At 34.7% G+C, this 18,902-nt stretch overlaps 1 protein-coding gene across 7 annotated transcripts in view; it reads left to right on the top strand.

Moving 5' to 3' along the window:
• STAG1 (STAG1 cohesin complex component) overlaps positions 1–18,902 on the top strand; it is a 384,901-nt gene that overhangs the window by 346,323 nt on the left and 19,676 nt on the right. For all 7 annotated transcript variants that reach the window (XM_056793658.1, XM_056793654.1, XM_056793655.1 and 4 more), the window contains 5 exons: positions 6,567–6,659; positions 9,141–9,315; positions 12,010–12,149; positions 14,578–14,679; positions 16,861–17,009. In XM_056793658.1, coding sequence (XP_056649636.1) covers positions 6,567–6,659; positions 9,141–9,315; positions 12,010–12,149; positions 14,578–14,679; positions 16,861–17,009 — 659 coding nt within the window. The remainder of the gene's footprint in view (positions 1–6,566; positions 6,660–9,140; positions 9,316–12,009; positions 12,150–14,577; positions 14,680–16,860; positions 17,010–18,902) is intronic.

Genomic DNA, 18,902 nt, shown 5'->3' with positions numbered 1-18,902 from the left:
GTGAAAGATAGTATACTTCAGTTTGAAATGCTATACATCTTTAAGAAATATTTGCATTGTTTCATTGCATCATGATTAGTAAGCACTGAATTCAGTCTACAGTGTGGCTGTTCCAAACCTTCTCTCTTAATGTCAACCTTCTGTAGCACTTTATCCACACTTATATCATTCAAACGTTTTCTCCCATATTTCAGCCTGTATTCCTGTCTTGAAGAGGTGGCCCCTTTCCTTTCCAAGGCCAGCCCCAAAGGTACATGTACCTTTGATCCCATACGTTCCTGTCAATGTCCATAATATCATCTTATGTTCGCTATCTTCATTCTATTCTTACATATACTGCCTTCAAACATATCTTTGTCTCCTCAAAAACCCTCACTTGATTTTATTATCCCTGTTAGGTCTTTTCCTATATTTCTCCTACCTATTATGACTAAAATACCTTGAGAAAGCTATCTAAAATCACTTCCACTTTTCTTCCTCTCACTTGTCTGCATTTCGGCTTCTGACAATCTCATCAATACACTGAAACTTCTCTCTCCAAAGTTGCCAGTGTTCTCTTAAATAAAAAATCTAATGGCCTTTTCTTAATCTTCATCCTTCTTACCCTCTCTGGTGTCTTTGACACTGTTGATCACTTTCTCTTCCTGAATACTTTCTTCCCTCTAGGTTTTTGTGGCAATACCCACTCCTGATTCTCCTACCTGTCTAACCACTCCTTCTCAGTCTTCTTTGCTGGTTCTTCAACTAAGTCACACTCGCTTGTCTGCTTATCATGAGTGACCCGCCCCCCCCCAAGGCTTTGTCCTGTACCTCTATCAGGAGGTGGGTAGCATATTTCATCATTAGTTCTCTGGAATCATGGTTCTCATAAAATCAGAAAAGAATTTATAGGAATAATTGCTATTATTATTATTATTAAAGGAAGAAGCATGTTTTCTATCATAAAGAAGAAAAGCTGAAGGCTGCCTTTATAGGACCAGCACCCCCATTATGGTTCTAGGGCATCCTCTCACCCTTGGGCATAGCCTCTCTCTGAGCACTGGAATGCTACAATGCAACTGCTTCTGTCCAGATGAGTTCCCATAGCCCAAGATTACTCTATCTTCCTTTTGCCAGCCTAGGCTGGAAAAATTGCTCACTGTGATATTTTCATAGGTTTTCCCATCGGGGATCTATTGAGGTAAGTTTTAGCCAAGAGCTCATTGTATTGCTTCTGCCTACTCTGATATGTTGAACCCCTCTAGTAACAGTTTACTTCTTATTTTTGTTACATTGATTTTGTTGGGGGGGGTGAGTGGGGGAGTGCTTTTTAATATTATGTTACATCAAAATTGGCTGATTTTGTCTTTTATAATCTTTTCTAACTCTAACTTGGTAATAAATTTTCTCCAAAACCATGGATTGAAAGTGAAACTTAAATTTCAACACTCAAAAGTGACTTTTATACATAAATAATAGTTCTGTTTCAAAACATGGAATGTTGAAATCAAAAACACAATAGATCTACATGCCAGAAACAAGATTAGATATTTCTTTTGAGGTAAAGTTTGGCAGGTTTTACAAATATTCTCTCTAATCCCATAATGACCAGAAGTGTGTTTTTGTTTTCTCACAGGTCATGTTCATTTTATTTTGCTCCAGTGCCCTCTAGTGCTGGTCCTATTAGGACAGTCTTCACTTTCTCTTATTTATAACAGAAAATATTCTTCCTCCTTTAATTATAATAGCATTTATCCCATTAGTTCCTTTTTGATTTTTGAAAAGAGAATTCATAAGCCAGAATAATAAGAGTCAAGCCTAGGGGAATATTTGCTGCATTGAGACCAATCCCCTAGGAATGTTAATAATCCACCTAAATTTATTCTTCTGTGATAAACAAACACATCATACCTTTTCCCCATCCCAGTAATCCTGAATACCATCTATCTGGAGATTTTTGTGTCTGTGTGTCTGTTGTGAAGCTTATTCTTTATCTCCATTGACCTTAACCCAACCCCTTCACCCCCAGGCAATGTTACAATCTAAAATTACCTACCCTCCCCCTGCTCCCCCCTTATACTCTCTGAAAAGCTTGTTCTGTAGGACTTATCCTAAATCATTTCATTTCTTTTCCCACTCCTTCCATCATATGACTCTCACTGAGACCTGACTCCTCCTTTATAACACAGGCTCCTGGCCACCTTTTCCAGCCCTTGTTGCTCTTTGACTTATTCCTTCTAATTTACTGGTTCAAGACTGGAGAGTAGAATACTCCTTGTTATAACTCCTGAGCTTCCTTACCCTTTACCACCATCACTCAGTAACCTTTCTTCCTTTTGAAATTCACTGGATTCTCATCTACCACTCAATCAAAATTCTGATAGTTTTTGTCTACCAGTCTCCAGAACACTTCCTTTCCTAAATCCAATACCTGGATCACCATATCCCCAACTCTTTCCACTGTTTTAGTGAACTCGGCATACATACAGCAATATGCCTCAGAAACCTTTACTTCCCATTCCATTCTTCAGTTCTTTCCCAGGCCATCACCTAACAGCGTATCTCACAGGGCTCTTGGGCCAGGCCCTCTTCTCTCTCGACACGAGTTCACTTGGGTTCTCATCAGCTCTCATGAATCAGTTAGCATTTCTGTCCTAATGTTTTCAAATCAGCCTATCCAACCCTGCTTTTCCATCTTGGACTACATGTTCTCTAGACATCTTAAACTCAACATATCCAAAACTGAACTCATTGTCTTTTCTCCAAACCCTTTCCCCTTACACACTTCTCCATAACTGTTGAGGTCACTACCATTTTCCCAGTCCCCCAAGACCCAACCTCTCATAACTTCTTCCTGTCTCTCACCTCTTTAACTAGACTGTTGCCAAGACTAGTTGATTTGGCATGGGTCATATCCCTTTAATATCTCCTTTCTTCTCTTTCATTTCCATCACTGTAGGCCCTTGTCACCACATGCTTTACACTACTATGGCTTACTAAGTGGTCTCCCTGCCTAAAGTTTGTTTGTTTCACCCCCCACTGCATTCCATCTTCAATTATTAGTAAGTTAGAGGATTCTTCTTAAATAAATCAACTCTTCTTAACTACACACTGGCTCATTTACCCATTCTGCCTTTCTCTTCTGAAGCTTCCACTTTCTATCAGCACCACTTGGGCCCCTAAGGGCTTAATCTTGCCCAGGATTACTATCTTTTTTTTTCCCTCATAGTATTATTTGTCATCACATGAATTAACAGAAATGGGGAGTTGTTGATTATAACTAGTCTTGGGAGATCTACCAACATATACTAGAAACATGCACCCCACCCAGAAGATGTCAGTCTATTGAATGGATGCTCTCATACACTCTCACTAGAACATCATCAATCACAAATATTCGTCTCTTCCCTTTTGATTATTTTTAGATTACTTTTCTCCTGGGAGCAGTTATAATCTACATCATTTTATGGAATATCAGAAACTGCTTCTTTTTAAGAAAATCAAGATTACCCCCCTTCTACATGAAGATTTTACTGCCTATTCTATACAAGTGTTCAGTGACCCTTTCTCTTCTATTCTCTATATTAAATTATCCTCTCCTTTAGTTTCCTGACAAAACTAAGATTCATCTCTGTCTCTTGCACTTTTTTCCTCCTTTATTTTCATTTTAAAGCACTTAATATCTCTAAAATCACTTTTATTCTCCCTCCTTAGGTAGAAATTAGAAAACTGTTCTTCCATCATTTTCATCTTCCTATGTATAAGGGAGGCCAACAAATTAGTGGATGAAACCATTCTCCAAGCTCTTCGAACATTGTAGAATGGGGGAGAAGGGACAGAAGAGGGGTGGGGTTGGTTTTTGTTTATTTAATTTTAAATCAATTGAGTTGTCTTCTCATGTAGGTAACAGAACATTGCCTTTTATACTCTTTTTTTCAGTGTCTTCCTTGTTTAGAAGCACTGGTCTGCCTTATGCTTCAAAGCATTTAACAACCTATTGAAAGACAGAAATGCAAAAAACTAAAAACCAGTACCTGGTTTTTTCAGGATAAATGGGACGCAGCTATACTATTAATTGAGTCATTTGAACATATACCACAACACAAATTAGAATTTAATGAGAAGCTTCTGTTACAATGATGGCATAAAAGGGCACCTGAACGCTGAGATATATTTAAGCAATATAAAGCAGTAATCAAAACAATCTGACACTGGGTAATAAATAGAATTGTTGATCAGTGGAATAGGTTAGGCATACAATATATAGACATAAATGACTACAATAATCTCTTATTTGATAACCCCAAAATTTCAGGCAAGAATTCACTATTTACAAAAACTGCTGAAAAGTCTGGCAGAAACCAGGTTTAATCCAACATCTCATACCATATAGTAATATTAGCTCAAAATGAATACATTATTTCTATATGATGGGTGATATAAGCAAATTTAGAGAACATCAAAAAAAATTACCTGTCAAATCTGAATAAAGGAAGAGTTTCTAACCAAACGGGAAACAAAATAATTTTTGCATAAATAAAACCAATGCTGTTAAAATTAGAGGAAATTCAGGCAAGAGCAGTGGGGGGAGGGAGATTACACTGATTTTTTTTCTGATAAAAAAGTATTATTTTTCAAATATTTAGGGAACTGAGCCAAATTTATAAAAAATTAAAGTCACTCCCTTACTGATAAGTGGACAAAGGATATAAATAAGAATTCGGAAGAAGTTGAAGTTTTTGGCAGTCATATTGAAAAATGAATCCAAATCACTAATAATTAGAGAAGTGCAGATGAAAATACCTCCAAGATACCAACTCACCCCTTATCACATTCTTTAATATGTCAGAAAAAGAAAATGACAAATGGTAAAGGAGATGTGGGAAAATAGGGGAACTGATACACCTTTGGTAAAGCTGTGAACTAATCCATCCAATTGTTCTTAAAAATAATTTTGAATTATACCCAAAAGGCTATAACTATGTATACCCTTTGATCCAGCAATACCACAATAGGTCTGTACCCCCGAGGAGATAAAAGTAAAACAATCCATATATACAAAAATATTTCTAGCAGCTGTTTTTGTGCAAAGAATTGGACATTGAGGCAATGTCTTTCAACTGAAATGACTATACAAGCTGTGCTACAATTGTGGTGTAATATCACTGTGCTTTGAGAAATAACAAGGGTAGTAATTTCAGGAAAATCTTGAAAGACATATGAAGTGATGCAAAGTGATGTGAACAGAAACAGGATAACATTGTACAAAGTTAACAGCAATATTGTAACAATGATTAACTGAAAAACTTAATAACCAATCAGTAAAATGATCACCATGACATTTCCAAAAGACTTCTACAAAATGCTGTCTACCTCCAATGAGAAAATTGATGAACTCTTGATCTCTTATTAAAGCGTACTTTATTTTATTTTCCTTTGAAAGATTAAAATTAATATCCAGTAACTCCAAGTATTATATTTTATAAGATATATTAATAATCACTTGAAGTAAAAGAAATAAAAGACAAAAAGCCTGAGTAAAGGGAAGTTTTCCCAGTTGAGTTCATGCAAAGAGATTGAGAGGGATGGGGTCCCAGAAACTTATTTAATGTAATTTAAAAGTATTAATTAATACTATTAATACCTAGTTACATGAAAGTTTTTAAATCCCAAACTCACTTCCCATACATATACATATACTGTACTCATGCATGCTTCTTTGCCTGTGTTCACATTTTTTTCTTCCTATCATTCCCTCAGCCTCTTTTGGAATGACTTCCTATCCTATACTCTTATCCAAGTTCTACTCTCTCTCAAAGTCCAGCTTTCATCCTACCTCTTTCATAGAGCCTCTTGCAGCTACTTCAACTACACTGAATTCTTTTTCTCTCGACTTATATTGAACTTAAAATTTCTAACACCAAAAAATGAGTAACATGGAAATAGGTATCAAGTGATAACATTTGTACAACCCAGTGGAATTGTTTATAGGCGGGGGGGGGGGGGGGGGGGGGGGAGGTGAATCATGGAAACATGAAAAGTATTTCTAAAAATAAAATTTTAGAAAAAATGAATAATTTCTAACACCAAACAGAGTATTTCATTTTCTTTAGTTTTTTAATGTACTTTAATTCTGTCTAGGAAGATTAGAAATACCTTCAGAGCAGAAAACATTTTATACTTTTGTAGCATTTGACTCATTTCCTTAATAGAACTTATTGATTAAGTGGCTTCCTGTACCTCCCAATGTTCACTTGAGCTTCCTCTTCTTGCTGACAAATAGTCTGTGTTTCACAAATACAAAATCATTTTAACAGCAGCTAAAACAAAACTAATTAGGAAGGTTGATCCTCCGAAAGGAAATTGCTCCATATTCAGATAGATTTTACTACCCAGATTATCTGTACCACCTTACATTAATACATATAACTGAGAGTTAACTATGTAGCCTCTTGAAATAAATTTGGTTTTACAAATTGCCTTGACAAATAGAATTTTTTTTATTCATAATTGTTTATGTAACTGTTTCCTAAGAAACTTTCATTGATGTCTGAATAATACCTCATGATCTGAACATATTTTTTCAGGAGGATTTGTTGGTATTGAGGAAAACTGTGAAATCTTTTTTGGCCGTTTGCCAACAGTGCCTATCCAATGTTAACACCCCAGTCAAGGAAGAGGTAAGAAAATGTCAGTTAAATTTTCTTTTTAGCCAAATTCAAATGTATTCAAGGACAAAAAACATTTTATCCCATTTCTTTGCTTAAAATGCTTTTGTAAAATACATTTTCACTACAATCTGGTTCTTCATTTACAATCAACCTTTGCATATCATAGAACATTCTTGTCAGGTATACTTTCTGACTATGGTAACAGGATAAGAAATGAAATTTTTAAAGACTTGATGAATAGAACCCAAATGCTTGCTACTTGCTTAGAAGAGATGAGGAAAGTTAGAGCCGAAATGGCCTATTTCTTCTACTTTGTCTCCCTTCCAAGTTGAACCTTTGTGATCTTTGAGACGATGAACATGAGAAACAGCAGAGCTTAGAGATCCCAGCACTATGGTCCCCGCCACCAATGAGGCAGAGCAGGAAAAACATGTGAAATGATGTGGGCATGTGTTGAGGAATTCAACACTTTTTTTGTAGACAGTGGCTATGGCAACTAGTGGTCCTCCTCACTAAGTGAACAATATCAGAGTTTATAACTCAAAACCCCAAAGCTGCAACTCTTACAAAACATCCTAAATATAATTGCCAGATTTTAGCCATTTTATGCACCTCTTTCTCTCTCTTTCCTTTCTTACTAAAGTACAGATTCTGATGATATCAGTCTTCTGCTTCTAAATCTTCAGTGCTTCTTTATTTTCTAGAATAAAATAAAAATACCTCACCTTGGCATTTAAAACTATTCACAGTCTGTCTCCAACCTACCTTTCCAAGTACTTTTTACATTTTTTTCCTTCACATGATCCATATTCTCAATGCTTGGCTTTCTATCTCCTGCCTCCTTGCCTTTGTCTTAAATGTGCTTCCTCTGCCTATATCTCATAATCCTTGGCTTCTTTCAAGGCTTATCATAGGGGCCTTTGAAAGCTTTTCCTGATCCCTCTAGTTGTTAGTGCTCTCTTCCACTTCAAATTATCTTGTGTTTTTATATTTGTGTAAATATTGTTTCCCCCAGTATAATAGAAGCTTCTTGAAGGCGGGGACTCTTTCATTTTGTATTTATATCTGCAGCACATGTATGTCTTATATATAATAGATGCTTAACAAATTTACATTAAATTATATTGAATTCTTCTCCTAGATGAGTTTACATACCCTGACACATAAGCAACTCCTTTATGTTTTTTCTTAAGCACGTTTTTGTTCTTGATGCCTACTTTACCCAATTCTTAATAAATTACTCTCTAAATTGCCAACAGCCTGCTCACAGACAGCTGTTCATATGTATAGAATGTTGATCTTGCTTAGGCTAAATAGGGCTTCTCCTCTCCCAACCCCCAGACTCCTACAGGTGCCACATTCTGTGTTCTTAATTGACACTGCTTAGAGATGCCCAGAGCACCAGTGAGAAAGTATTATCTGACTCTCTGCTTTCCTTTCTGCTAAACAGCAGGCAAGAGGCTTTTTCTGCAGTCAGGAGTGCAAGAATTCCCTGAATTTCATTTCTTTCTTAAGGCAGGTGGCCACTGGTACTAGCACTTGCAAGCTATGTACCACAGAATATGTTTTCCATATTAACAATTTTATCAAGTGGTTAACTTCTGAAGTTTGCTCACAAAAGTTGTTTTCATACATCAAGTTGCAGAAGTATAATGCTGAGTATGCAATACTATTTCAGCAACATTATGAGTTAATTAGGTTTTTGTGGAGTAGCCAAGCAACCTAGCCATCATTTATAATACTACTTTTTTTAAAAAGATGGATTCTCTATTATATATTAAGAATAAACTTTTGAAATACCTTCTCTTATTATGGACATTTTTATGAAATTTTCAGTGAATGCTTAAATTCTGATTCTTCCACAAAGGTGCTGTTAAAATATATATTTCACTTAATTCACACAACATTAAAATTAAAAAAAACATTAGAAAGTTATTAGCATAAAATTGTTCAGTTCTGAATTAATTTAAGATTTGTCATACTTCATCATTTCTAATAATGACATGTGTAAGTACAAGAACATTGGAATAGTTACTTATGAAGTATACAGTTGTGAACATTTTCATTCAGATAAAATTATATCTAATTTATTTCAGGCTACTGTCAGAATCCTTTAAATCATCCTTTCTTTGAAGTTCATTATTTTCATGATTGTACTCAACTCAAAGGAAAATTGAGTTGTAGAAGTTTTGACAAGATTCTTTTGGACTATCTTTGAATTAATGGAACCAAATCAAAGAAATTGCTTTTATATGTAAATTGATTGCAAAGTTCATAGCTAACCTCTATAATTTAGTGTGAGGCTATTGGCTAAGTTTGCAAGCAAGCAAGACCCATGTGATAAAATTTAAAAATTCAAAAAATTTCTCTTTACCATTCAGTTGTGGGTCTAGGGTTTTGGTTTTTTTTTTTTAGTATATTTGACTTTTTTCATTTTAGAATCATGTTCCTCATTCTAATATATTGATGGTGAATTTCTTTGCATTTCAGGCTTTCATGTTGCTTTGTGACCTCTTGATGATTTTCAGCCATCAATTAATGACAGGGGGCAGGGAGGGGCTTCAACCTTTGGTGTTTAATCCAGACACTGGACTCCAGTCTGAGCTCCTTAGTTTTGTGATGGACCATGTCTTCATTGACCAGGATGAAGAGAACCAAAGCATGGGTATTTATAACTATGATTTTTGATATTGGTCTTATCTTTACAGGTTCAGAAGAGATGTGGGAGAAAAATTTGATCAGCAGTCAAAAAAACTCCTACTACTGGGGGAGGGTTTGATTATTTGTTTAATAATCATTTTTCTAATTGCTAAATCTGTTTCCTGCCTGATTAAAGCATGTTCAGGGTAACATTCCCAAGGGAGGCAATTAAGATTTGTGGCTCTTCCAAATATGTATTCAAATGTAATATCAAATGAGCAAAATGTAAGAGTATATTTGAGGGTGAAAAACTAAAGACTAATCCTGGGAAATTTTCACAAATAAAAGATGTCCTATGTGATAAGTCTCATTAGGTTTTGAATTTGTTACTAGACTATAGACAAAAAAAAACTTTGAGTGTCAGTTTTTTGTTGTTTTTTTTTTAGTCTTAAATCACTTGTAAAATCTACAGTTCAGTTATTCTGAAAATATGTTTCATGTCTGCCCCATATACCAGGATGTCTTTTCTAAAATCAGAGATCCCAAGTTCCCTTTTCCTTCACAGATATTAGGTGATATATTTTTATAAATATCTTCCTTTAGCTTAAGATTCTAAAAATGTAGTTAAACTGCTAAACAAAATCTCCATGTTTAGGACTGGAATTTGTCTCAGAAATTGTCTTCTCATCAAAATGAAGGATTTCTTCTCACTCTAGACAGTGGCCTCTCAGTTCAGTTTAAAACAGAAAAGAGACCTACTTGTAACAGAGTTTGGGTTCTCTATATGTATGGGAAAAGGTCAGATAATAAGGATATTGTCTAGAAATAAGAAGCAATAAAAGATTGAGAGAGCAAACAGTTAAGCAGGACAAAAACACTACACCTCTATAAAGCATAGGATACTTCTAGATAAAAGAAATACTGCCCCATAATTAGTGATAAGAAGATGAAAAATGAATGAAAAACAACTCAATACCATGCCTTTTTTCCCCCTAAAGACTGACTTTTTTAAAGAGGAAGGTAGTCCCTAATACCTCTTTATTATTAAATATCTTCTACAGTGATAGATAAAATATTTAAGATTGCATATGTTCCTGTGTTACTTCTTGACTTGATTTTCACAAATAACTTCTAAGTACTACATGATGATAAAGTGTTCTCATCAACAGTCTCTGCATCTGAGTCAAACAATGAATTATTTAATGCCTGTTTTATATCATATTAATTTCTTATTTACATACTTTCTCTTCCTCTACCTAAAGGATCCTTGCTCCATAACTTAGACTTTACAAAAAAAAAAAAATTCATGAAAAGCAGCACATCACTTTGTCTATCACTTAATGTTACATTTCACACCTACACCTCTCCCACAAAAAATTGGGGTGTGTTTTCTTCTCTGGAGCCAAACTGGGTTATTATAATTACACAGCAGACAGTGGGTTTTTCTCAGACTTCGCTTGCTACAAAGCAAGAAATACACCTGTTTTAAGAATATGACTCTCTGCTAATAAAAACAGAAAAAAAACTGAAATGAAAGACTGCATCTGTATTGAGTGACAGAAAGAAATTTACTCTCAAGTAATTCATATTGATGCATGTAAACTCTTAAAATTAATATTTATATGAATATTTCTAAATGGTAATAGCATTACTAATATATTTGACTCAGTTTCAAAACAATAGTGCTCAGCCCAAAAAGATGTACTTTCAAATAGTCATAGAAAAAAAGATATTTTAAGTTGTTAAGAACATAAGAATGTAATCTGGGTTTCTGCTAGGTTTATTCCTCCTGCAAGGCCTTTGCAAAACATACACTCCCTCACTTCAGAGATTTCCCTTTTCTGCATACAAAAAAGATTCCTGCTCTAGAATGTATATGGAAATACACAAAGCCTTTAGTTTTCCCAAGTCTGTGAAATAAAAATCAAAGTCTATAATCCGGTGAATTTTATGTTTTATCTTTATATAACACAGGACCCAGAACCCTCCTGCTTAGTCACAGTGACCAAGTCTGCCATAAAAAGTTGATGCAATAGGGTCACTATGTATGTAGTATATAAGCACCCAACCACATTATATTCTGGTAAATATATAAAACATATTCATCTCTAGATGTCTACAGATGGGAAAGGAAGTCAGCTTCCATTTAAGTGTGCCAGATAACAAATGCATAACAGAAAGAAGACAGCACTAATTTCACTTTTTAAAAAATTTAGAATTTACAAACGAACTCGCAATACCCCATAAGCTGTTCCCTTTGGAAGGGGATTAAGCCTAATTTTGTCAGTAGGGCAACACTGACATTCTTTTGAATCCTTATCTTTCCACAGGATCCTATACAATTTATCCTGAACATGCCTCCCAAGACAAAACATACTTTAGACCTAGCAGATAATTGTCTTTTCTTTCTATCAGACTTTCTCTGTCCAGATAACTCAGTGAGAGCAAGTGGTGATAAGATCTCCTTCTATCTTGTCTCCTTTTTGTCCACTTTGAATTAAACTATTGTACCACCATAAATTTAAAATAACAACAAAAATCCTTGCTTGTAAAAAAAAACACACTTTTTTTCCTTCTTAAACTGAAACTGTTTTGAAGATTTGAATAAAGTTCTAATGAAAAGAAAATCAAGAACTAGTTTTCTCATGCAGAAACTGTTTTTAGTTGTCTTGAAATGAGAACTGAGGTCCCTAACTTATTTTTCATCATCTGTGGTTAGAAGGTGATGAGGAAGATGAAGCCAACAAGATTGAGGCTTTACACAAGAGAAGAAATCTTTTGGCGGCCTTTAGCAAACTTATCATCTATGATATTGTGGACATGCATGCAGCTGCTGATATCTTCAAACACTACATGAAGGTACAGGTCTTTGTTTCCTTCTTAACTCTTAGAGGAATTACACATTCAAACCACCCCCCCCCCAAAAAAGAGGGAGATGACAGTAGATGACCTTGGTACTTGCTCTGCTTATTGATAGGTTGGTCTTTGATGAGTTGAGAGAGAAATATAGATTTAAAGTATATAACACTACAGACTTTGTAGAATAAGATTTCTAACCTTTGGAGGATCAATTACTTTTCATTTCCTCACAAACTTGAGTTAACCTCTGATTTGGGATAGAGGCAACAGAGTTGATGAAATATCAGTTTATTAAAGTTTAAAGAAACATTAGAAATCATCTTATCAAATGCCCTCATTTAACAGATCAAGAAACTGAAACCCCCAGAAGCAAAGCCAACCTGCCCAAGGTCTGGCTGTCCCTCCGTGCACGAGGACTAGTCAAGGTCTCTGAGTACTCTTCCATAGTTCTTTTACCACATCTTCCTGGATCACAGGAAAGAAAGGAAAAGGGTCAGCATCTTTTTCAAAATCTGGAAAAGCCAAAAAGAGTAAAGTGACAGAGAAGGAAACATGGTCATGGCAAATATCTTGGTCTACCAGATCAGGCTTCAAGATCTACAGGTTGTAGATCTTTGATAGATTAGCTTATTCTATAATGTACAGGCTAATTATAAACTAATTATAGTTTAATAACAGGAGCTAGCCAAAGTTTTCATTTTTTTAAATGTAAGCAAAAGTTTTCTATATTTTTTTTCTTGACCAAGTCTTTCATGGGGAGTTGATTAAAATATTAAAACCCTTAAAAATCTTGCCCCAGTCTGCCTTTTCAGACTTATTACATATTACTTCCCTTAATACCTGCTATAGCTTAGCTAAACTGGTCCACTTGCTGTCCCTTTCACATATTATGTCATTTCCCTTCTCTTGTATGAGCTGTTTCACATACCTAGCAAACAATACATTCATTCCCCACCCCCACCCCCCCAAGCATCTTAGAATCCCTGGCCTCTTTTAGAGCTCAGGATAAGCAATAGCTCTTACATGAGACCTTTCTTTAATTCTTTTTTGCCTCAACTACCAGTGTTTCCCTTCAAAAAATTGTCTTCTATTTTCTTTGCTCATATTTCATTTCTGTTTATGTGTGTATTGTAGGGTTTTAATTAATCTGCAATACTTCAAGTATTAATTTTATAAAGTCTATTATCGGACAAAATAGAACCATGCAACTAAGTTTTTCTTAGTTGCTCAAAAATCCCCACTCCACCAAAACTTCTACAAGAAGGGGTAAAAGCTACGGACCTCCACCCAATTTATATCCTGTGTACGTCAGCATGTAATGACAGGAAGTGAGTGGGGTTCTGGGAATCGTAGTTTTGCTGAGGGCCGTAGTTGTTAGGGTGACAGAATATGCCCTTTCAGCAGAATATAAGTTCCTTGAAGATAAGGACTTTCATTTTTTTTTCTTTTTTGTATTCTCAAAATCTCATGTTGGGGGGGGGTTGTTTTTTTTTTTTTAACCCTTACCTTCTGCCTAGAACCAATAGGTTATAAGGCAAAAGAGTAGTAAGGGCTAGCCAATGGGAGTTAAGTGACACCCAGGGTCACACAACTGAGAAGTGTCTGAAGCCAGATTTGAACCTAGGACCTCCCATCTCTAGGCCTGGCTCTCAATCCACTGAGCTGCCCAGCTGCCCCTAGCGCGTTTCTTAAATGTTTATGACTAGCACATAGAACATGCTTAATAATAGATGACCAATCAGCTTTCAGGTATATACCACTATTTCCATATCATTACATTAGTGAGATAGAGATAAGATGGGAGGGGAATAGATTTCTTTTTATTGCCAAATATACTTGGAACAGGAGTTTAGTTACTTAAACTTAAGAGATTTAAGAAACCTTTGCATCTTCTACAACTATAGAATTTGCAACTACAGCAATAAAACAAATATTATTTTAATCTAAAATACCTTTTTAACTTAGCTATAATTAATATTAACTGACAAATATAAGTTCATTTTAAAATATAACCCCCTCTTGTATTTTCTGCTTCTACTACTTGGTGAATGCTTAATGAGTATTAATTGATAAATAATGAAATACAAACTTGTTCACTGAGGTCTTTTTTCACTAGGAAATGAAATTGATTTGCCTTTCACAATCTGTCTTGAGAAAGAACTGAGAGAGAAATTTGTTTACTTATAGTACTCTGTATTAATAAGTAATTAGTTTCCTGCAATAGTTCTTAATAGGCAGTATGAATTATTTCCTTAGCAGGAAGTGTATCTTTAAAATATTGCAACTTAATATTCAACAAAATTCAATAATGTGAAGAAACATAAAGAAGCTAATTTTCTCTCCCATCTTTATCCCCTCCCCTGTATTTCTACTCAGTTTGTCAGTTAAATTACATTTTCAAAAACAATTTTGCCTTTTTTCCTCACAGTATTACAATGACTATGGTGACATCATTAAGGAGACATTGAGTAAAACAAGACAGATTGATAAGATTCAGTGTGCAAAAACCCTCATTCTCAGTTTACAGCAGGTAAGAAAAATCTGAAGTTTAGCCATAACTTAAACTCATTGTTGTAGCCTCTTTCTGTCCCAAACAAGCATGAATACGTGTTTTTACCTTGCATCAGACTTTCCTATAGTCCCATTTGAAAGCTAGAGCAGACAGAATCACAGATTCCTCTACTCCAGAACTGGCCAAAGTGATTAGTTTAGAAAGAATACCTATCATGTTAAATTTTCTGTTTAAAAAGTAAAACACAAAGAATAAGAAAATGATTCTCTTAATATTACTTATGGCAGTTATGCAAGGGATCATTTAAATTCATAGGTAATCTAAGATGTTATTGCTATAAATAGATCCAACTTCTTTCTGTCTACAGTAATTTGTTAGTCAGAGTTCCTTACATGAAAGAAAATTAAGTGGCTTGAATTTTGTCTTATTTTATTTGTCTTGTCTACCTTCTACTTAGAGAAAACAAAGTACAGAATAAATGCCACAAAAGGTGCCCCCTCCCCAAATATTGCTTATGGGAAATATAGGAAGGAAAAGATCATAGTTGATATTTAGGACCAATAGCCCAAAAATCCATAACCCCATCTCTTAGAGGAACAGTTTTAGCCCAGGTCAGAGTTGGAATCTCATTAGCCCTCGAAGTCTAATGGTTTCTGAATGAATGTAATTAATAAATAAATAAAGCAATATAATAAATTTGGGATTAAGAAAGGAATATAATTTTTACATTAATTAAGGGGAATACTGTCTCCCAAAATAAAAATCAACCTATGATAAAATAGTAAAAAGTTAATGGAATTTCAAATATATGTAACAGTTTGGATCAGGGTGATATTTCACAGGAGAAACAAGGGAAAAGGCCAGTCATATCTTCAGTGAATTTTTCAGCTTCTCTAAGTACAGTTGGCTCAACTTCAAGCTGTGACTTAACTAAAGAGAGAACTAATTCTAAGGGATATTGAAAAAGCTTATCCATACTCTGCCCAGTCAGCTCCAGTGGGACTATATTATTAAAGGAATGGGGGGTGGGGGGGATGACTTGAGGTTAACTAACAGATCACAGGTCCTAGACATATCAGTAGTAGATAATTGTCCTTTCCCTAAAGATGTATTATTTATTCCCCTCTAAATTCACATACGCTTAGCAAAAAGTAGGTTACCAGTGATTTGAAGAAATGAATTAAAACTTCTTGCAATAATTTTCATTGTGTCTTTATTGCCCTCTGTGATATGGAAATCACTTTAAAAGACTGATATATATTAATTTAAGGTCACCAAGGAATTCAGCTATGTAATTCCTAAATGAAAACTCAAGTCAGCTGTCAACCCTTTTATGGTATTTTAATTACAAACAGGAGGAAGAAAAAGTATGAGAGAGAGAGAGAGAGAGAGAGAGAGAGAGAGAGAGAGAGAGAGAGAGAGAGAGAGAGAGAGAGAGAGACTCCAACCACCTCTCTCCCTCCACACAGGAAGTCCCCAGAACTCCTGAGCTGTCCTCTACCTCACTTCCTCTCTCTCACATGTGCCAATGGTGGTTCTAGCTTGACCTAGGACCGCTCAGAGGTCTGTCCTTTTTGCAGTTGTCTGTTGAAGGCCATATTTTCAAATAATTAAATCTTGAGTTTTGCTGCAGCCCTTCCTGTTACCCTGAGTAGGGTAGAGATTGTAGTTTCCAAGACCTGATTCTGTTATTCCAAGTATCTCTATTGTTATTGATCAGGAAATAGCTAAATCCCATCTTCTAAAGAATGGTCTGAATAGGGTTGAGTAGTTTTGAAATTCACACAACATAGAAACAAAAAAGAAAAAAGAGGGGAAAAGTAGAAACATTTGGGTAGCATAATCCATAAGGTGAATATGTAGAGCCCTTCCGCATGACCACTGCCCTCACCCTACCCCACCGCAATAAATAAAAATTGTCCTTGTCTACACCTTTTTGATGTAGGCTGCTTTATAAGTCCTTCCAAATTTTCTGTTATGCTGTAGTTAAACTCATATACTGTCTTAAGAGTTTTCTCTCAGAATTAAAATATGATACATGTTCTACCTTTAAAATAAAATTATGTGATAATAATTACTTGGATTTTTATGCATTTAATTGCTTAAACAGAACAGTTGTTACACCTAAAAGGTACTATAGACATTTTAAAAGATCATAACCTTAAATGGGATTTTAGACTTTTGTTTTCTTTTCTTTAGTTATTTAATGAGCTTGTTCAAGAGCAAGGCCCCAACTTGGACAGAACATCTGCCCATGTCAGTGGCATTAAAGAATTAGCCCGAAGATTTGCTCTCACCTTTGGGCTAGATCAGATCAAGACCAGGGAAGCAGTTGCAACACTTCACAAGTAAGTGGCCTGGTTCCTCAATTGATAAATGATCAAAAGATGTGAATAGAAAGTTTTCAGGGGAAAGGGGGTGGGGAATTGAAGCTATCAATAACTATGTGAAAAAAACTGTAATGTCAACTAATAATTGGGGAAAATGCATGTTAAGACAACTGAGTTATCACCTATACCCTTCAGATTGGCAATATTGACAGAAAAGAAAAATTACAGATGCTGGAAATATGGGAAATAACTACATTAATGCACAGTTAATAGAATTGTGAACTGGTCTAACCATTCTAGGAAAATTTGGAACTATATCCAAAAAGTTATTAAATTGTGCAGACTCTTTAACCCAGTGGTATTACTATCAGGTCTCTACTCCCAATGAAATCAAAGGGAAAAAGAAAAGAACCACATGTAAAAAACATTGATAGCAATCTTTTTTGTAGTGTCAAAGAATTGGAAACTTGATATTGATTGCTGAATATCAAATTATGGTTTGTAAATATGATGGAATGGTATTTCGTTGTAAGAAATTATCATAGAGACTGGTTTCAGGGAAACCTGGAATGATTTTTATAAACTGACACAGAATAAAGTGAATAGAATCAGGGGGCTAATTTATACAATTATAGCAATATGGTAATGGAAAAACAACTTTGAAATATTTAGGAATTCTGATCAATACAGTGACCACTTCCAGTTCTAGGTGATTCATGATCAAACATACTATCTATCTCCAGATAGAAAAGTGAAAGTTCAGAGTGCAAATTGAGGCATGTATTTTGTGTGTGTTTAAACAGGGCCAATAGAAAGGGTTTTGCATTGTTTGACTTGCTATACATGTTTGTAATTTTTTTGTGTTTATCTTTCTCAATCAGTAAGAAAGGGAAATGGAAAGGAGAAAATTCAGAACTGAAAAAAATAATAAAATTGAATTTAAAAAAACAATTTAGTAAACTAAATATAATTTTACCATAACATAGAAACTCTCAAAAGACCGATTTTTGCTAAAATAGATACTTCATCCATATTTCAGTTCATATACTCATAAATTTTGGAACTAAGTTCGTTTGCTTCACTGAACAGGAAGAGAACTTAGAAATTACTTAATCCATCTTCATAGTTTCTAAATGAAGAAACTAAATTCATGAAAAGTAAAATGACTTTCTCAAAGTCACATAAGCTAGTTCAAGGCTGAGCTAAAGTTAGAGCTGAAGTCTTCTGACAACTGGACCTAGAATTTTTCTTTGTATACACTCACTTGGTTTTTTTTTGTTTGTTTGTTTCGTTTTGTTTTTTGCATAAATTTAACTCACCAAAACAAGCAAAATGAATTCCAACATTTGTATTGTTAGAGTTCTTAAGCCATTATAGGGACTTTCTTTACAATGTGGTTGCTATATAAACTGTTCTCCTAGTTTTGTTCATTTCATTCTGTATCAATTTATACACTTTTTTATGTTTCATACTACCACTTTAATATATATGTATATATATAAATAAAATAAGGGGTAGCTGGGTAGCTCAGTTGATTGAGAGGCAGGCCTAGAGACAGCTGCAGATAAAGCTAACAAGATCACATTGATCTAATATTTTAAGTTTACCAAGCATTTCATTAACAACAACCCTATGAGACAGGTAGTACAAGCCTTGTTATCACCATTTTATAAAAAAGGAAACTGAGACTTAGAAAGGTTAAGTGACTTATACAAAATTACACAGCTAGTGACATGTATATAATTATTATTATTTTTATTATTACTAAAAGTACTTAATAAATTCTTGTTATTTACCTGCCCAGCAACCACCAAGGTTTTATCTAAGGTTTCCTGACTCTTAATTTTCCTATTTCTCCGTTCTGCCTTCATTGGCCTAACAGTTTTTCACATCTATTGCTTATACTATTAG

The sequence above is a fragment of the Monodelphis domestica genome, chromosome 4 (assembly GCF_027887165.1).
Source record: "Monodelphis domestica isolate mMonDom1 chromosome 4, mMonDom1.pri, whole genome shotgun sequence".
Classification (NCBI taxonomy): Eukaryota; Metazoa; Chordata; class Mammalia; order Didelphimorphia; family Didelphidae; genus Monodelphis; species Monodelphis domestica.
Note: the sequence above shows the minus strand (reverse complement) of the source record. Positions and strands in the feature narration are given on the sequence as shown.